Here is a 20,311-nt window from a genome sequence, read left to right on the forward strand (position 1 = left end):
AGGGAGTTGGCCTTGGGGGTGTGCTGCAAACTGTATTTTCTGTTCATGCCCCACTGACTATTGCAGAAACATTTGTGGGACATTTTTGTTACTGAACCCTGTGCTAAGTGCTTAGGTTCTATTCTTGCTCACCAACAGATGCTCCTGGTCATGAGGGAGGTGGCCTATGTCCACCACGTCACAGCGAGCGTGGGTAGAACCAGTTCTGCAGGGCGGCCACTGTCTGCCTGAGGCTGGCAGAAGGAAGCTGGCTCTGGAGATCACCTGTGGAATCTCCTCAGGACGCCTCACTCTTGCTTTGTTTTCAGAACAGTGTGTGATTTGAGGAACCTTCCCTGTTCTCCTTTTGGCACAGCTTTTATTTAATGAGGTGGGATGGAACCAAATATTTAAACAGTTAATTAGCAAACTAAAACCTGTATGTTAGTTATTAGCTTCCCCAGTGAAATACCTTATTACTCTGTTAGTTTAGAATTTTACTTACTTGTTCACAGGCCAGAAAGACTACAATGTCACCCTTCTCACCCGAGTGGTGAATTTCAAAGATAAGGCGTAAAATAGACTCAAAAGGATCCTTTTGAGCCCCACTAAGGTACACAACCTCCACAGGGTATTTATTTTTCACTTCTATGAGAGGCACGGTTCCATAATAAGAACTGAGTTTGCTGATCAGATGAGGTGAGGAGTTAATTATAAGCTTCAGTTCTGGTCTTGCTAGTAAAACATCTTTAAGGAGTCCAAGTAACACATCAGTTGCAATGCTTCTTTCATGAATATCATCTAAGATGATGACCCCATAGCTACCCAGAAAAGGATTGGACATCATTTCTCTTTGCAACATATCATCAGTACAATACCTATAAAGAAGAAACATTAAAGTTAGAATATTCTATGAAAAGCCATGCAAAGAACTTCCCAACAATAAAAAATGCCTTTTCTATATCTTTTTCTATAAAACAGTGATTCTAAATTTTTACTGGGGCCAAAATTCCTTTAAAATGATAAAATCTTGGGACTGCAAACTAACACAGCCTCTTTGGAAAAAGTACGGAGAATCCTCAAAAAAACTCAAATTAGACCTCCCATTTGACCCCACAATCCCACTACTAGGCATCTACCCAGAAGAAAAAAAAATAATTTTATCAAAAGGACATTTGCACTAGAATGTTTACTACATTTCAATTTACAATTGCCAGGACATGGAAATGACCTAAATGCCCATCAACTCCAGAATGAATTAACAAGCTGTGGTACATGTATACCATGGAATACTATTCAGGTGTAAGAAAAGGTGGTGACTTTACACCTTTTGAATTAACCTGAATGGAGCTGAAACACATTCTTTGTAGTAAAATATCACAGGAATGGAAAAGCAAGTATCCAATGTACTCAATTTTGTTACGAAGCCAGTAGTTGATCTAACACACACTCACATAGGAGAAATCTTAATTCTACTCAAGTTGAGGGGAGGGGGAAAGAAGGAGGGAGTGGTGTGCTCCCACTTAAAAGGCACCAGGCAGGGGTGGGTGGCACACCTTGTGGGTGTGGGACACAACTCCAAGAGGGACTCTACCTAACAAATGGACACAACTCCAAGAGGGACTCTACCTAACAAATTCAGAAATTATGACCTGGTCGTTTGTACCCTCACAATAACCTAAAATTAAAAAAAAAAAAAGATAAAATCTACAAGTATAAAACACAGAAAAATACACAAAATTTATACCCAGTTTGTGTGTGTTTGTGGACCCCTAGAGACCATCACTGAACCCTAGGTTAAAGTCTTCTGCCTAAATATTACAAATATTAACGAGCTGCATTTAACATTTGCTCTGAGCTATATAAACAAAAAAGTAGTATCATAAAGCACCTTTGTTAGGTAAGCATTTTTCCTCTCCCTTTCATCAATGAAAGAATTTTTGAATTTCAGCGTAACTTTTCAAGGAAAGCATACAAGAGTGGCTCCTGGCTCAGGCTTACAGCCGGCCAGCCCACCGCTAGGGCTGCTCCTCCTGGAAGCGCACCATGGAGATGATACCACTAAGATGTTAGCTTCTGCAAAACAAAAGTACCTAGAAAGTGACCACCAATTTAGGGCAGCAAGCAAATTAGCTAGAAGGGGTCATTAATAATTTTGAAAGAATCTTTCAGTAGTTCTTGGGATCATATTTTTTCTAAAAACCCAACTAGTTTTTAGTCATTCAGTTTCATGTAACTATCTTTTTGACATTATCTACATATTTAGCTATATTATTGCTTGAAGAAACCAATCCAGTGTACTTTCTATCCACGTAAGGTGTTTACTTTTATTTACATGTGTCCATGGCAGTTCTGAGACAGCTGTGCTTAGGAAGACCTGCTTTGCAGGTTGGCCCTTGGATGGCATTTGGGAAGAACTTAGATTTAGGGAGGGTTCTCACCATGCCCAGAACTAATAAAGAGTGGCTCATTGTGGCTGAACTCTTTGTATAAGCAACATGGTTTATGTTGAACACATTTTCTTTCTGTGAGTCTGGAATTCTGGAATGTACTCACCGGAGGGTCCTGGGCACTGAGTGTCTGGCGAGTTTCCCTGGCAGCACGGCATTTTATATGTTATCACAACTCACTAGGGAATTAAGTGCACCCTGTGCAAATCCACTGCACAAGGACTCCTGAGAACTTCCGCCTGGTTTCCTCTGAACTTCCCATCTACCATTTCCCTTTTCTGATTTTGATTTGTATCCTTTCACTGCGATAAATCCTAGTTGTATATAAACTACATGTTGAACCCTACAAATCCTAGCAAATTATTGAACCTAGGGGTTGTCTTGGTTCCTGAATTAACCCCTTCAACAGTCCTCAATTAAAGGAAGGAAACAAACTTTTATTAAGCTCCTAGTGTGGACCAGACATTGTGCTGTGCTTACATTCTCTCATTTAACCTTCAGAATAACTATTCAAGGTAGACATTACTATCCTATTACTATTACTCACTTATAAATGAAAAAACTGAAATTCAGAAAAATTAAGTACCATGCCCAAGATTAGAAAGCCAGAGTTAAGAATTAAACCTGCTGTCTGATGTCACTGTCGAATTATAAAGATTGCTTCCTTGGCCTCCGTGGTTTTGGTGATATGGTCCATGTTCTTCCTCTCTTCACCTTTGAGAGACTGAAGTGTTTGCTCTATGCCTTTCTTTTCACACATGTTCTCATCCTGTTTTTTACCAAATGAGCAGTGATAAATTGTTCATCATTCCTTCTCTCAACTTAAAAAATATCTTGAATGCTACATTATTACACTTGGTGCAAGATGTAAACAGATGCATTGAAATCCAGCCTTCAGATCCCTGCTTGCTGAGGTTAATTAGTATGTTATAAGGATATTAATTACTATTGTCTCTCAGAGCAAATTATCTTAATCTATGCTACTTCTTTAATGTTAGAAATTAAATCTCTGTTCTCTTGTCAGCAAAACTTATCTGAGCACCAATCAGGCAGGAAGCTCCCCACAGGTGGAGGAGGTGTATGTGTTATGTAAATCTATCCCGATTTAATTAAAAAGAGAGAAGATGGCCGGGCAGCAGCAAGTCCTGACCTTCCGGGGGTGATTATATAACTCTAAGGGAATCATGAAGGCTTATTTCTAAAACTTACCATACAAACCTATATTTTTTTCTACATGATACAAAGATGTATTTCTTACCTTTGTGTTAATGAGATGTTGTGTGTATACAGTGCTTTAAAAAGTGCTGTTACCGACAACTATGTAAAAAAATATATATACAATGCCAAGGTTTTAGGAAATGCAGCTTATGTTTTAAACTCCTAAGACTAAATATTGAAAAGCTAAGAATATATACTATCTTCATGTTTTATTAATTTTAATATTTTCTAAAATTACATATATTGAGTTTGACCTTAATGAAAATTTGAAAATACACTTTTTCAGTTTAGTTCTCTATATCTCTGAGTCATTTCAAGATATCTTGATATGTAGTGAAGAAAGGCTATTTCAGGTGTATAATATTCAGGTATCCACGGGTTCAAAAAGGCCAAGAAAAAAACTTAAAGAAGTAAGTTACTATATAGAATATTTTTTAAAAATGACAGTAGGCATAAAGAAAGACAGGCTTACTAACAGCCTGTTATGTGTCTGCTATATTAGATATTAGGGAGTTACAAAGAAAATGGAAAAGATACTATCAAACATAGAACATCACCTTCTATCATCAATGTCCCTTAAATCTTCTGATTTAAATAGCTATTCAAGCTAAGATTATTCAAAATTTTGGCTAGCATGCCTCTCTAGGAAAATGAATTTGGTTCTAATTCTAATTCTAAAAGTAAAATTTTAATTATAAAAATAGCTACCAGATACATACACTATGCATTAGTCACACATATTAACTCACTGAGTCTTCACTACAGCCGTCGGGGAAGTATATTAATCCTCCACATTTTACAGATGAGGAGAATAAGCACAGAGAGTGGAGGTGACTGAGATGAGGTGAGACCCACTTTACAGCATGTGCCTCCTCTTCAGAGGGAAGAAGATAAGGCCCTGCTTTCTTCTATCACTGGGGAGAGTCCAATAGGTTGGGCCTCTTTTCTGCAATTCAATCCTATTTACAACAAAGCAGCAGAATGTTTGCTGACTCTGCACTGGTTTAGAGGGGATGTCGTAGTGGGAAAGAAGGTACAAACGTCCCAGCGACAACAGTGACGGTAGAGCAGGGAGGTAAAAGCAAAACATGGCAGCCCCACAGCAGCAGCAGGAGACAAAAGCTGCAGTGGTGAAGCAGCAGCTCATTCCCATCCATCTCCAAAGGTGTCTTATTCAGCCCACCACACCTGACGCAACTGTCCACGCTGAGGAAGGAGTGCTGCACACACAGCAAAAGTACAAGCACTTCAGTATAAATGGCAATTCTTTTTTTGGCTGACAGAACGGAATGCTGGGGTTTTTCACTACAGGACAGTTCCCTGAAAGCCGCGTCTAACACATGATAGATGGTTCAAGGTAATACATGTCTTTGACCTACTCTGATAACATTATTATATTTCCCTACAATTATTTACCTTTGTGGCCTTCTCAAAAAAATTAGAAAATATATAAACTCAATTCAATGTTAAGATAAAAACTGTTGTAATATTTCATTCTAAACATTACTATATCCAAGAGTCCTTTCCAAAGGATTTTCAAAGTATAGATGGTATTAAAGATATAAAAACACATACATTAACTTTAGAACCTAGTCAGCCCCACCATTTAATTAAAACCCCAACAGTTCAAAAGGCTACATTAAAATTTAAAAAAATAAGAAATCTACTAAGCTCAGGGATCCTTTATCCTTTCAGGGTTATATGAGGTTGGACAATTAAGTTCATAAACTCATCCTAGAAAAAGTGCTACATACCTCATTGCTGAATATCACTACGGTCACCTTCAAAGGACTTCCCTTGGGAAGCTAGGTACCAACATCAGCCCCTAGTTTACTCTTCAAAACATCTGACGACAGCTCTGATGACCATTCCAGAAAGAATTCCAAAATTGCTTTGAAGGCACCGGCATCAATGCGTAGTTTCCCAAGGGGAATATTTTGTTGTTGTTTTTAGGTTCTTATTTATTTATTTATTTATTATTATATTATTTTTTGCAGTTTTTGGCCAGGGCTGGTTTTGAATCTTGCCACCTCTGGCATGGAGCTGGTGCCCTACTCTGTTGAGCCACAGGTGTCGCCCCCTAAAGGGAATATTTTGAAGGTGACTGTCATGACTTCAGCAATGAGGTGTGTAACACTTTTTCTAGAATGAGTTCAAGAACTTAATTGTACACCCCTGTATGTCTTGTCCTATAGAGCTTTTCAACTAGTTTGTGAGTTATTAAGAAGCAGGGAGGTTTTTATGATTCTTCTGCAACACTCACATACTATTTAGGTAATAAGCAATTGATAAATTTATACTAACTTGGTGACTCAGGGACATCACTGCTATAATAACAGAAAGCAATACATCTTCAAGAAGTTCAAGTCAGAGTGCTCTTGGTCTAAAGATTCCCCAGGGTTTGGCACTAGCCTGAGGACTAATGTCTGATATTTCTGAAAATAAACACTTGAGGGAAAGCAGCTTAGTACAAACCAAATGAGTCACCTGGGCTTTCTGAATGGGAAATTCAGAAAAATTTAGCTGGGACAGGGCAAGACTCTTTCTTTCTCCTGTACAATTTACTGAACATCCCCCATGGGACAAGTACAGACACTAAAGATATAAATATGCAAAAAAAAATCACTGTCCTGTTCGCTAAAGCAGAGTTTCCCAATCAGTGTGCCCTGGGCACATTGGTCTGCCACACAAATGGGTTATATAGTGAGAAACACTGATCCTGAGGTACTCACTGCTCGGCCCCTGGAAGGTCAGGCGGCACCTGGCCAGCAGAAGCCCAGGGGATGGTCGTTTTTGGCTTCAAGCAGCTCTGGCTATTTCCTGAAGGTATGACCAATAGTATCACTCTCTCTGAGGCCTATGATATAAAACTGCTTAAGAAGCACTGGCCAGAGCAGTGGTTTTCCCAATTTCTTTTTCCTTCTTTGTAGCTAGTTTTTAGAATTCCTTGTTCAAAGGAAATCTTCCAAGAAGCTAAATGCAAGAGATACTACAACTTGTGGTACCCAAAGAGAAGGCTCTTCGGGACCCATAAGATGCAGAAAAGCAGTTTAAAAAGCACTGATCTGAACCGCTAGGACAGAGGATGCTACTGAGTTTTTTTTTTTTTTGAGAAAGAGTCTCACTATGTTACCCTTGGTCGAGTGCTGTACCATCACAGCTCACAGCAACCTCAAACTCTTGGGCTTAAGTGATTTTCTTGTCTTAGCCTCTCAAGTGGCTGGGACTACAGGTGCCCACCACAACGCCCGGCTATTTTTTAGTTGCAGTTGTTATTATTGTTTTAGCTGGCCTGGGCCGGTTTGAACCCTCCAGCCTCGGTGTATATGGCTGGTGTCCTACCCATTGAGCTACAGGTACCACCCTTGCTACTGAGTTTTATGGAAGCCCAACAGAGGGTTTTCTCATTTATATTGTCAGAGAAGCCTTCCTGGAGTAGGTGATCACTGAACTGAGCCTTGACTAGGAGGGATCAGCCACACCCAGAAGACACCTGGGCATTCCAGACACAGAACAGCAGGTATAAAGGCACAGAGGTGTGAGGCATGAGGCACCCAGAGAGCTGCAGATGTCGCTGTGGCCGGCGCAAGGGCAATGACATAGACCCAGCATGAAGCAGAGCTTTAAAAGCACAAGCTTAAAGATTCTGGGGCCCAAACTAACAAGTCATAACTTTTACCTAGTGATTATGGGAGTCATGGAAGAAGTTTAGACAGGGATCTCTGATGATGCCAGCATTGGAAAACAACTGGGGTGTCAGGCTGGTGACAAAGCAGTTTTGTTACACAGCATAGATGCTCAACCCGTAGAAAGCAAGAAGAATGCTCTTGTAGGACTATAGAACTCAGACCCAGAGTCACAGCAGGTTGAGCAAATAAAACCCCTAAAACCAACCTCAGGATCGTTTCACTGGTACAGCAGTTTTCAAAAGGGATCACGTAGCCAACTTCATGGCCGATGTTAACGTCCATTTCGTCTGCTACCCGCAAGGCAAGCTGGACCGCAGTCTCCTTGTGGACCTGTGTGCACACCACGCCCCCGTGTTGATAGTGGACGGAAAGGCAGTATTCAGCACACCACTGAGGAACCTTCAGCAGGGAAAAATGAGACAGGGTCAACTCCTGCTGAAAACAAAAAAAGGGGTAAGGTAAACTCATCTTATAAATGAGTTTTTCTCTCATTAGTGAATCACCAGTGTGCTGTGCTACATCTTATTTAGGGTAACTCTGAACAAGATGCATCTGTCGGCACAGAGTTGTTACAAGTAAAGAAAGTTAAGAATAAACAGGAGTTAGCAGGGACTATGAAAGTTCAACTTCCAGACTGAAAAAGGCAGATAAAAATTCTTAAATTCTTAGATTTTAAAAATAAAGGGCAAAACAAAACAAATATTTTTAACCACAACTGTCTTTCTAAAAAGACTAATAAATTTATAGATTATATTCTTTCTGGTTATAAAAAAGTCCCATCAAGAATATGGCTTCTGGTATCAGTTACTGTGTTTTACATAACGCAAATTATAGATAGTATTTAGGTAGAAAATAGTGACTCAAAGCGAAAGCTTTTGCACTTACATCCAAATGATCATAACAAATATCCAAATAAGCCTACTTAACATTGCTCTGGTAATAAAAGCTAAACCACGCTCGTAATTTATCATCTAAATACACTTAAAAATAAATCCAGTAAGATAATTAATGAACCAATTCCAGGCAAGACTACTCTTGAGCCATTTTATTAAAAAAAAAATCTTTTTATCTAAAATATGGATCAACTCATTTTTATCAAGTCCAACTGTGTAACAATTGTTATAGTAGGAAGTACTAAATTCATTTGTATGCTATAATCTTAAGGCACTGTTAATAAATTATGCTTTGTTACATGCATTTTAAAAATAAATTATTCCAAGAGTATTTTTAATAGACGTGAGGTATTTAAAAGTTGTAACAATTTTCTTGAAGTCTATTTACTAGATTCGTTATAGAATTCTTAGATTTTAATCCTTACTCTAAATTGAAAAATAAACATGACTCACCAAAAATTACAAGTAACTCTTGCTGTTGACTGAAAACACCCAACAATTAAAAGTGCAAATGCACTTCCTCCATTTTAAGATAGGTGTCAGCCTTGTCAACAGACTTTTGAAAAGAATTAGTGATTATTTATTCAACCCCTACTTTGGTCAAGCAGAGAAACTTAAGCAGCAGCACTCAGGCCTCATGGTGGACTTGCCCTGGCAGTGGAGGCCCATTCATGGTGAACGTATCCTGTTTGTAAACTTTCTTACTCTGTAAATGGGTCTTTCTCTTTCTTAATAAACTGTTTTGCACTTAAAAAAAAAACAAAAAAAAAACAACAACAACCAACTACACTCAGGAGATCTGGAATCAAGGCAAGAAGTAGGAAATAACGAGGAGCCTAAGGGACCTGGGTCGGAGTCACAGGCCTGGCTTGCTGCTGCTTTGCTCCATGTAAATCGCACTTCCACCCAGCTTTAGTTTTCTTACCTTTAAAATGAATGGGTTGAACGGATGAGAATTTCCCTTCAAGTCTGAGCTCCCTTGTCTGTTCTCTATAAGACTTACCTGCCCCTGAGCATTAGATGTCAGTTCTCTGCAAAATTCACTTGCCCTTGAGCATTGTCTTGTCTCTGCAAGGCTTCCTCGCCCCTGAGCACAGACCCGGTGCATTCGCTAACTGTGGCAGGTATCAAATGTCTCAAGTGGTGGCCTGTTTCTAGTCCATCCTTCCCCACCAGGCCCCCTACTTAAGATCATAAGCTGGGAGAAAACAGAGACCTATCTATCTGTTTTGGTCACCAAATTATCTCAGTACTCAGTAAGTTGCTTTTTGTTGAATGAACAAATGAATTTTTTATACTTTCCAGAAATATTTTTTAATTCTATGATTCTATATAGTGTATCTTGAGCTGTTTCAGAATCACTGGACCATCTAACAATGAATTTATATAGAATTTTGTCTGCCTTATTGCTTAGCAAATAATTTTTAAAATCCTGACATTCTTCACATTTAAATCCTTACTTTGTCTAGGGTTCCTGGCCAAGGCCTCAAACATTCATGTGAAGAGCAGTATCGAAACCCCTTGTCTGACTCTGTCTCCCCACCACAGGGACAGATCCTTTAGCTACACATATGTGGTTCATGTTTGTCTCCATTACGTAACAAAGAACCTAACACACAGTGGGGATAATTAATAATTTGGGTGAATAGATGGATAAGGACATCATAGTATTTGAAAAGAAGAGACAGAGCCAGCTGGGTGTGGTGGCTCATGCCTGTAATCCCAGCACTTGGGAGGCTGAGGTAGGTGAATGACCTGAGCTCACAGGTTCAAGACCAGCCTGAACAAGAGCAAGACCTCGTCTCTAAAAATAGCCAGGTGTTGTGGCGGGCGCCTGTAGTCCCAGCTACTTGGGATGCTGAGACAAGAGAATTGCTTAAGCCCAAGAGTTTGAGATTGCTGTGACCTGTGACACCAGGGCACTCTACCAAGTGTGACAAAGTGAGACTCAGCCTCAAAAAAAAAGAAAAGAAGGGCTCAAGGGGAAGCATGGGAGAGAGGTAATAAAACTAAGGGATGAGTATTACAAAGGAATAATACGCCGTATCCAGGAACAGTCTAATTATACATATCAAGAAAACAAATGTCCCATGATATCTGACTTAAAATACCAAGGTGATTACATGACTAACAAGAACAGGAAATTGGAAAGTAAAATGAAATGAAGAAATGAAGCTGAATAGTGGCATAAAGTTCTTTTGGAGGGAGTGGGGAGTTAGGAGGAGTAAGGAGGGAAGGAAGATTCCCTAGGGAGAGTCAGAAGGCTGGTCAGTGTTAAGGCAGGTCATCTGGACAGGACATCCTGGGGTAGCTGCCCTGAGATCAACTGGAAAACAGGCCGGGACCCTAGGAGAGAGGGCAGAGCTTGAGGCAAGCCTGGCGGTCTCAGAGTCTCTGAGCTGGAAGGCATGAAGGGCAGCATTCCATGTCATACATGAGGAAACAGTCTAGAGGGGTGATCTGTCCAAGGTGGTGCTGCTGGTAAACAGTGTGGCCACAGCCAATCCCTGCTTCCAATCTCTTAGCTGTTGTGATTTCCATCTTGCTACAGTTGCTCTGAGCATCTTTATATGCGGGGAGCTGTGGGAGCCATGAAATTCTCAGGAAGTCAACGTTTTTCACTACTCTCTCTAGCCTAACGGCAGTGTCGGGAACATAACTATGATCATAGTAAGCTCCGTTGCACATGATTTCTTGTTTTCCTAAAGATTTGGACATGCTCAAGTTGGCTATCATTCTAAGGTCTGGATAGCTGTTTTCTTAGCTTGCCTAGTATAATTTAGGCAAGAATTCACACTCTAGAATTCTACATGATTCCAATGATTACAGGCCATGTTCCCAAGCTTCTGATTTGGTTTTTCTGACTGCATTTCATTTATTTCTGTCTACTCATTCAAATTATGCAAGATGAGTTTACTGCAGCATGTTCACGACGTTACAAACATCACATACACCAATCCAATTGTCATCATTTGTCATTTTTGCCCTATGAGGCAAAGTTATTTCACTTATGAGGCAAAGAAGTTAATTCACAAATGGGAACAGCCCTTTTAAATATCAATTAAAATAACCAGGGGAAAACTAAACACATCCGCAGATGCTTAACGTGGGGGTGTTGCTCATGTGGTCAATAGCTGGGCAGAGTCACAACTCCTTCCCCGGCGCCCACTCGCTGTGGCTCTGCCTACCTGCCAAGCCCTCTCCTGTCAGTAACGGTTACTCAGGAGTAACACCAGTGGTGCAAATGCAAACTGAAAAGGTTATCTCTGATCAGAAAAGAGAGAAACAGGAGGCGATCAGTCCCATTTACCAGAGTTTCTCTACTTTTCATGTCCTATAAATTATACTAGGCAAGCTAAGGCTTATTCTGAAGTTTGATTCCTTAGCAAACTTCCCATATTGGCTGAAAAAAAGTTATGATTTAGCAAATGTTGGTAATTGGAACATTTCATAATTTCAAGGGACACGATGATTGCAGCCCTGCCAGGACCTCCGGCCTGCTCTGCTCTCACGGGAAGTGTGGCATCTGCTGCGCACACTTCTTGCTCTGGGTCTGCTTCTCTTCTGGGCAAGTACTTGACAGCTTTTTCACTGTCCCAATAGTATCTTTTTCTTTCCACCAATGTATTATGTGCCTGTTGGAGGTTTTGTTTCTGTGGTTATCTCCCTGTAGTTTCTCTCCAGAAGACATTCCCCCAGTACACAGAAACTCAGGAGGGGCTGGCTGCCACACTGGCACAGAGGATGGTAGCAAAGAATCATCTGGCTTTAGCTTTTTCAAGAAAAGTGCTGAATTCTGGGCCACTTCATGACTTAAATGGCATGGAGTACTTAGCAAAGTTGTGCAATATGGTTAAAAAAAGAGAAACTGCTCCTTTAACACATGAAAAAAAACCTACTTACAAAATGATTTATCTGGGAGTTTAGGTAACGGATAATCCTCCAATTTAAACAGTTGGTATAAAAATTATCCCCAGCTAGAACTCCATACTTCAAATCTATTCACTCTGAATTCGCCCGTTACTGTTTTCATACTTCCCACTCCGTTTTCTAAAGGCAGGTGTTTCTCCTTCATGATGTACCAGGGGGTAAAGCCTGAGCGCGAGGCCCTCAGCCTGACCCCGGGCAGCAAGGTAAGCAATCAGTGTCGGGAGGACAGTGAGAATGAGCTTCCCTGGCCTCTTACCTAGTGCTTGAAAGAAAATCACCAAGACTCTGGCCAATCTGCTGCTATGAGACCAGGTAAGAGGAGTCCTCTGGGTAACAAAATCTAATCTACATCAGGCTTTATTGACTTCAGCCAGTAACTGGAGTCCTACAAATTGTACTAATTCAGAAAGCAAAGCCTTGCTGACTCCGGGCAGCACTCACAGAGGCCGGGCGTCTGGATTCTGGGGCTGCGGGGGTGTGGGGTCCTCAGGGTTGGCTACAGGGGTCTGCTTAGGGGTCTGCAGGCAGGTCCAGATCTGCACCAGGGGAGCGGGAGCAGCAGCAGCAACACCACGTCTGGCCTCGCTGCTGGCCCCGTGGCAGGCAGACAACCACGTGAGCTATGCTAGTGTAGAACCTTCCCTCCACTGTTAGAGACGGTTTCACCTCTTCCAATGGATAATATGGTTAAATAAGAATAAATTAAGGAGGAAGAAAGATCTCTGTGGGACACAAGGCCACTACTGTTCTGTGAAACACAATTCACATGTATCTTGGCTTTGAGTGAATGCAAATAAAATCTGTCAGCAAAAAATGAAGGCAAATTTACTCCGTCCATAAGGTAGAGATGTTGTGTGCCATTGAGATTCTTAATTTAAGTTGAACCTCAGTTATCTCATGCTGTCTCCGCTTCACTGACCCATCCATTCGTGGGAATTTTCAAGACACAAGCTAGAGAAGGAGAAACAAGCAAAATACTTGTAGAAATGTTTCGCTTCCTTTCAAACTCTTTCATAACCTGTCCCCAAAAGCATATAGAAAAAAACTTGATAAAAATATGGAAAACTGTCCTCTGTTTGTGTATGGCAGTCACAAAATAGCCCTCATAAAACCTGCACCAAATAGAGATGGAAATCTTAGGACCTTTGTAAGGCTTGGCTCTGAAGACAAACTTTTCCTTCAGAATTTAAAAACTCTGAGAAACAATAATAAAATAGTCTTGAAAATGCTTTAAAATAATAACCAAGTAGTTTCCAGAATTGAGAAAGCAATCAATGCTCCGACTATTTAAATTATTTTAGAATAGACCCATTTTCCTTCACCCTGAAGATACATACTACCTTCCCATTAATAGAAAATAAGCATGATTTATAGAAATGCCTGAGAAGTTAAAAAACCATCACTAGTTATTAGCATAACATATTACATAACAATTCTTGCTCTTAAAGATCACAAATTCTGAAAGAAAACTCAAGGAGTTACATATTAAAGTAATTTTTTTTAAACTGTAGTAAGCATTAGGAATTCTGAAACTTCATTGTAAGTATCCTAAGATTGAATGAATAAGATATGAAAAATGAGATAATAATAATGTTCCTCATAGAGAAGGAAGCTACAATTATGAAATTAGGAAGGCTAAAATGAGCCCTGCAGTGCTGAACTGGAATCAGAGGCATTCCAGTAGTTTTTAAGATATCGAAAGACACAGAAAAATATAAGAGATAAACAAATAAAAATACATCAAGAGAAAGAAATACACAGAGAGAAATGGAGAAATACACAGAGAGTAAAAGAGAAAGAAAAGCAAAATAGAGATAGGAAGAACTCAAGAGATAGACAGATGGCTAACAGACAGAGTAATTATTCCTTGCTTTGTCTGGAAGCAATGATAAATCCATGGTAACAGGTACATCCAGTGTCCAGACATCGGTTTCTAAATACAATTCACCACTAAAAGGAAACACGGCTCCTTCAGAAAAAAAAAAGAGTCTTTTTCTTTGACTGCACAGGAACATGAGGGATGATGAGCCTGTGCCAGAGAGCAAAGAAGCGCTCAAAAATAATGGGGACACGTTGAAAGGACACGGAAGTCATCCTGAGGATGTGCTCAGTGGGGACACGTCGAAAGGGCACGGACGTCATCCTGAGGATGTGCTCAGCGAGGACACGTCAAAAGGGCACGGACGTCATCCTGAGGATGTGCTCAGTGGGGACACGTCGAAAGGGCACGGACGTCATCCTGAGGATGTGCTCAGTGGGGACACGTCAAAAGGGCACGGAAGTCATCCTGAGGATGCGCTCAATGGGGACACGTCGAAAGGGCACAGAAGTCATCCTGAGGATGTGCTCAGTGGGGACACGTCAAAAGGGCACGGAAGTCATCCTGAGGATGTGCTCAATGGGGACACGTTGAAAGGGCACAGAAGTCATCCTGAGGATGTGCTCAATAGCCACATCAGGGACAATTCAAGCAACAAAATAATGATCTTAATAATGAATTGTAACCCATAGAACAAGAATTTATGGATCCACATTAACATAAATAAAGGAATAAATAATGAAAAAGAGAAAGCTCAGCCTTACACAAGAATTCTAAATAATAAATGTAGAAGGTATATCAGAATCAGAAAATCATCTTTAGTCATCAGCAATGTAATAATTGAAAGGTAAGAATTACCTTTGTCTGACACTAGTGACTGAATGTATAATGAGAAATATATAAATAAAACAGGATAGGAAGAAAATATTAGCTTTACAGTAAGGAACCAGGCAGACACCATCTTACTAAGTGATTGAATTCAACATCACCAGCATGGGGAAACCAACACCTTGTACCTCCTGGCACAACATGCTGAGCAGGATACAACGCCTCTTTGGTCTTCCTGCCACAGGTACAGAGCCTGGGTCTAATCTTAAGGAAACACTAGACATAAGCAAACTGAGGGATGTGCAACAGAATGACCAACTTGTACTCTTCAAAAATGTCAAGGTCCTGGAGGACAGGGAGAGACTGAGGAGATGTTTCAGATTAAAGGATGTTAAAATAATAACAATAAAATGCAATGTAATTTTGGATTGGATTCTGGACTAGAAAAAAAACTTCTATTATTATAAAGGCCCTTAGTGGGAAATTGATTAAATATGAATATCTAGAAATTAGATAATGAGATATCAACATTATATTCCAGATTTTGATAATTATTTTGTGCCTATGCAATGTTTTTAGAATCCTCTCTGAAGTTTTTGGAGGCCAAGGGCATCATGTGCACAGCTGACTCCTCAAAGGTTCAGAATGAAAATGTGTGTGTATGTGTCTGTATGTATGGAGGGCGGGGCAGGGAGGGAATGACAAAGCAAACCTAGTGAAATATTACATTTAGGAATGTGAGTGAACAATTGTGAACAATCTTTGGACTACTTTTGCAACCATTTTGTAAATCTGAAATTATTATAAAATAAAAATGTAATTTTTAACTTGCTATTTGTCCACAGAAAGTAGGAAAAGTATACTGATTCAGTTTTCATGATTAGCTTGTGATGAAATAAAATTGTTTTAACAATAATTCATCATAACAAATAACAAATCATAATAAACCCTTGATACTATAGGGTTTGATACTTGCAGCTATAAATTAGATAAAAAACACCTATTGTACAGCAACACTCTCTTCAAATTACACTGAAAACACGCAAGCACCAATGGTAATAAAAGACTTGGAAGCAACAAGGTATGGTGGAATATATTTTTTAATACCAATTCAGAAAGCTCTGTGCCATGAGACAGACAAATTATCAAATCCCTCTTGGCCATAGTTTTCTCATCTGAAAAATTAATAGATCCTATCAGATTATATCTATGGTCTATTCTAATTTTTATTTTTATTATTTTTTTTTGAGACAAGAGTCTCACTATGTCGCCCTCAGTAGAGTGCTGTGGAGTCACAGCTCACAGCAACCTCCAACTCTTGGGCTTAAGCGATTCTCTTGCCTCAGCTTCCCAAGTAGCTGGGACTACAGGTGTCCGCCACAATGCCCGGCTATTTTTTGTTGTTGTTGTTGTAGTTGTCATTGTTGTTTGGCAGGTCCAGGCCAAGTTTGAACCCACCAACTCAGGTGTATGTGGCCAGTGCCCTAGCCTCTGAGCTATAGGCGTCAAGCCTATTCTAATTTTTATATCACAAGAATCTATCGTTTAATTTAATAATAAAATACTTACTTGCCTTACTGTTTTAAAATTTAAGAGTATATTTAATATCTATATTTTAATTAAGATCTATAATTTAAATCTCACCTGAATAAATATTTAAAGTTAAAATACAACAAGAAACTGAACAGTAAGTGTTCATTAACTAATGTTGGGGCTCTGGATACACCACCCTAAAATACAACTCTAGGAGGCCAGAATATGCCACCCTAAAATATGCCTCTTTGACATATTATTTTGAGAAAATGCAGATACACAAGTAGCTCTGAAAAGCTGCCCCTTTATAGGAGAAATTCACACTTACACAGGACATTTCCATTTGTAAGGATGTATCTCCCACATTGCACCAGGGAGAAAGTGATGGTGAAGTTCAGAAGGCATGACTTAAATCTGCAAAACAAACTTTACCTTCGGAGGAAGATGGTATTTAAGCCTGACGTTTCTTTGAAATCTGCCTTAGAGCTTTACTCATTTCTCTGGTTTTTCTTCCATGTACACATGAGGTATACATGGTAATGAACTTGCCTGGTTTTCTCCTGTTAACATATCTTTTATTATAGGGGACCCCAGGTAAGAACTAGAAGGATGATAAAAAATGTATTTTTTTCTCTTTTACATTACCTTATTAAAAAAAAAAATCATTTGCATCCATTGGCATATAAAGAAGAAAAACAAAAGACAAAAATTTAATTGGGAGGCCATTAGACTGAGGGAGCTCCGGTACTGTAAGTTCCTATATAAGCAAACAAAGCCCAATTTAAACAGTGAGATGAGACTAAGCTTTACCTGGCAGGGCATAGTGGCTCACGCCTCTAATCCTAGCACTTGGGAGACTGAGACAGATGGATTGCCTGAGCTCACAGGTTCGAGACCAGGGTGAGCCAGACCGAGACCCATCTCTAAAAATAGCCGGGCGTTGTGGTGGGTGCCTATAGTCCCTCAGCTACTTGGGAGGCTGAGGCAAGAGAATCACTTGAGCCCAAGAGTTGGAGGTTGCTATGAGCTATGATGCCACGGCACTCTACCAAGGGTGACAAAATGAGACTCTGTCTCCAGAAAAAAGAAACTAAGCTTTACCAGTCAGAAGCCACCAATCATTCCTTAACCAGGCACTTTTCACTCTAATTTTTTTTCACTCAAAAAAATTTTTGTCTCACTTTCCCATTCAGCCTAAGCTCAAGCAGTCACAGCACAGTTCACTAACCTCCTCCTACTGGTTCTGAGTGCCGTCCGATTCATGAATCATTCATTGCTGAAATAATCCTTAACATTTTCATATGCCTAAGTTTATCATTTAATAACACTAATTCTTTCCCCATCTTCAGCTCAGCGTGTGGCTCCAGGCCTGGATCATATTTGGTCATTCAGTTATCTCTTAGAGTCAGGAAAACAAGAATTTCCTTGTGCTTCTGAATTTTGGCAGCTTAGCCACCTTTACCACCAAACACATCTGTGCATCTTGATTGTCGGACCACCGGGTATGTAGACACAGCAGCTAATCCCCATATCTATGATGTGCGGATAACATCTACCATAGCTTTCAAAATACGACACGCACGATGAAATAACAGGAATCATTTTCATACTATATACAGAGATAATTCAGTAGTAAAAATTTCCACGAGTATTATTAACTTATTCAGCTAACATTAATAAAATTATGTTGATGATTTAATTATCGTACCAGAATTGTTAATGCTCTCTTTTGCTGTTTTAGGTATTATTGTTATTAAAACAGAATATTATGCTGTTGTATGTAATTATTTAAGTAATAATAAAAGAATAACATTTTTGGTAGTGGTTACTTACCTGAGAGCTCTTGCCACATTTAGCATCTCCTGAAATGATCACAATTTGATTTTGAAGTAGATTCTCCATAAAGGAGTATTTTTCTTTCCATATAGGAAGATCTTCTCTTTCTTTTAGAAGTTTATAATAACGTGACGAATATGGCAATCCATCAAAAGGGTTAAGTTCCAAATCCTCACAGGCCAAAACCCCTTCCCCATCCCCATCACTGGAATCAAGGGACTCAGGAAAATACCGTTTTTCAGAGGAAGCGTTTGAAAATTCCAGTTCTTCTTCCATATTGTCCAGAAGTGAGGTTAAGCGGTTGACATTCCACAGTCAAGTTTCTCGGTCAATAAGCCTTCATGATCAGGGTTTACAAGCCTGTCACGACACTCGATGTCCCGGGGCTGAGCCTTCCGTCCCGGTTTCAGCAGGCTAACTTCCTCCGACTGGAGCCTCTTCTTTGCTGCGGTTACTCCGGCTCACTCTAGTACTCCTCAGGGTTGTAAATGATTCCCAATAAATTGTGCTAAAAGCCAAACCAAAAAAGGGGCAAATTAGGCAAACATACAGGAATTTATAAAGAAAAAGTATAGGCATTCAAAAGAGAAGCAATAATTTTTCTGTTAACTGATTACTGTCATTTCTGCCGCCTGTTTAAAAGAACAGGAATAATTTAGGCTAGATTTTCAAGTTTCGTTGGCTGTGATTTTCTTTCCTGCCCAGTTCTGAAAACAGTTCTGCAGTGGGCTTGTGCCCTTGGCCTGACCTCTATCACAGGCTCCCGTATCCTGACCAAAGTGAAGATGGAGCAGCGGGAGGCAGGAGGGACGCCGCCGGGACCCCAGGCTGACTGATCATGTGGTCACTGGTCCCCGGATTCTACAGAAGGAAAAACCGTGAAGGGCCGGAGAGTGTTCCTCTAACCCTGGCTACAAGAACATCCATTATTGTGGTTAAGAAATCCTTTAGTTAAAAGAAACATTTTTAAACTTCTCATTCTTTGTTTGCTTACGCCAGTTGGGAAAGCCAAGAGAAGGGAATGAATGTATTCTTTCTTTCCATCTGTGGTTATGGCTACCCTTATTAATAAAGGTCCTTTAATTAAATTAGAAATCTCAAGGATATTTCTTGAGATTCCTGGGTCTTAAGCTCAACTTATCTGATCTAAGAGCCAGTAAAAGAGAATTTTTAAATGAAGAGAAATCACCTAAGAAAGAAGGCTTCTGTCAGTAACATAGTTCCCACGGGCAGGTAAGGAGTGTTTTCTCTTGCAATCACTAGTGATTTAAAAAAAGAAAAAAATCTAATCTGTATTGCTGGAAATAAGGTATTTTTCACATTAATCAAGAGTAATTTGTTACGCCTCTTACGGCATCTGATTTACCTTAACTGTTGCTTTAGCTTGTCAGACTTAGTGGCTCCAAGGCCCATTCCTCATTGGTACGTGGTAAGGACACAGCCAAGCTAAAGCCCAGGGACAGTCACACACTCAGCCCTCTAAAGGCTGGACTCACAAACCAGGCACTAGACATACACAGAAAGGGTCTTTCAAGGGTGAGAGCAAGAGCAGGATAGAAATTTTAAAAAGTCACACACAAATAAGCTAAAAGAGGGAGAAACTAATAACCAGAGAGAGAAAAGGACTTTTTAGCTCTTTGCAGGTAGTTTTCAAACATTCATTCTGAAAGCTATTGTCTTGAAATTAAAATAGAATTATAACGGCACAATCCACAAATGCTGTGGTATGGATTTACTTTAGAGCTCTTCACTGCCCCACAGGTGAGACCAGACCCAGAGAAGAGCTCCGGGAACATGGGAGCGGATCACAGGACAACTCTGAGCGAGGGCCCAAGAAGCAGGGAAGTTAGCACTTCATTTTATATTCAATTTTTCTTTTGTTCTGATTAGAGTCTCTTCTAAGGGTTCTCATCTTACATGTAAATGAGATTGATTGCCTTAGGTGCTATTTCTTAACCGGTTTACCTTTAAAAACAAAAACAAAACACAGCTATTACTTTACCAAATATAAATATCTCTCTTAATTTATAATGGGTAAATTAAGAGTGTAAGAATTTTGCAATTATGGTAAAATTTTACATATAAAATATGGACCACCTTGAACCTTCAGGGAATACTCAAGTTTTCTGAATAGTC

The 20,311-nt window shown here is 39.8% G+C and overlaps 1 protein-coding gene across 2 annotated transcripts in view; it reads right to left on the minus strand.

Moving 5' to 3' along the window:
• DHX32 (DEAH-box helicase 32 (putative)) overlaps positions 1 to 20,311 on the minus strand; it is a 71,486-nt gene that overhangs the window by 34,579 nt on the left and 16,596 nt on the right. Inside the window, exons 2-4 of one of the 2 annotated variants that reach the window (XM_053584213.1) lie at positions 18,173 to 18,683; positions 7,542 to 7,735; positions 485 to 857 (exon numbers count right to left, since the gene is read on the minus strand). In XM_053584213.1, the coding sequence (XP_053440188.1) occupies positions 485 to 857; positions 7,542 to 7,735; positions 18,173 to 18,451 (846 nt within the window). In that variant the 5' untranslated portion in view covers positions 18,452 to 18,683. Of the gene's footprint in view, positions 1 to 484; positions 858 to 7,541; positions 7,736 to 18,172; positions 18,684 to 20,311 lie in introns of those variants that run through there. The other variant, XM_053584214.1, reaches the window with a different exon arrangement.

The sequence above is a fragment of the Nycticebus coucang genome, chromosome 3, assembly GCF_027406575.1.
Source record: "Nycticebus coucang isolate mNycCou1 chromosome 3, mNycCou1.pri, whole genome shotgun sequence".
In the NCBI taxonomy this organism is placed as follows: Eukaryota; Metazoa; Chordata; class Mammalia; order Primates; family Lorisidae; genus Nycticebus; species Nycticebus coucang.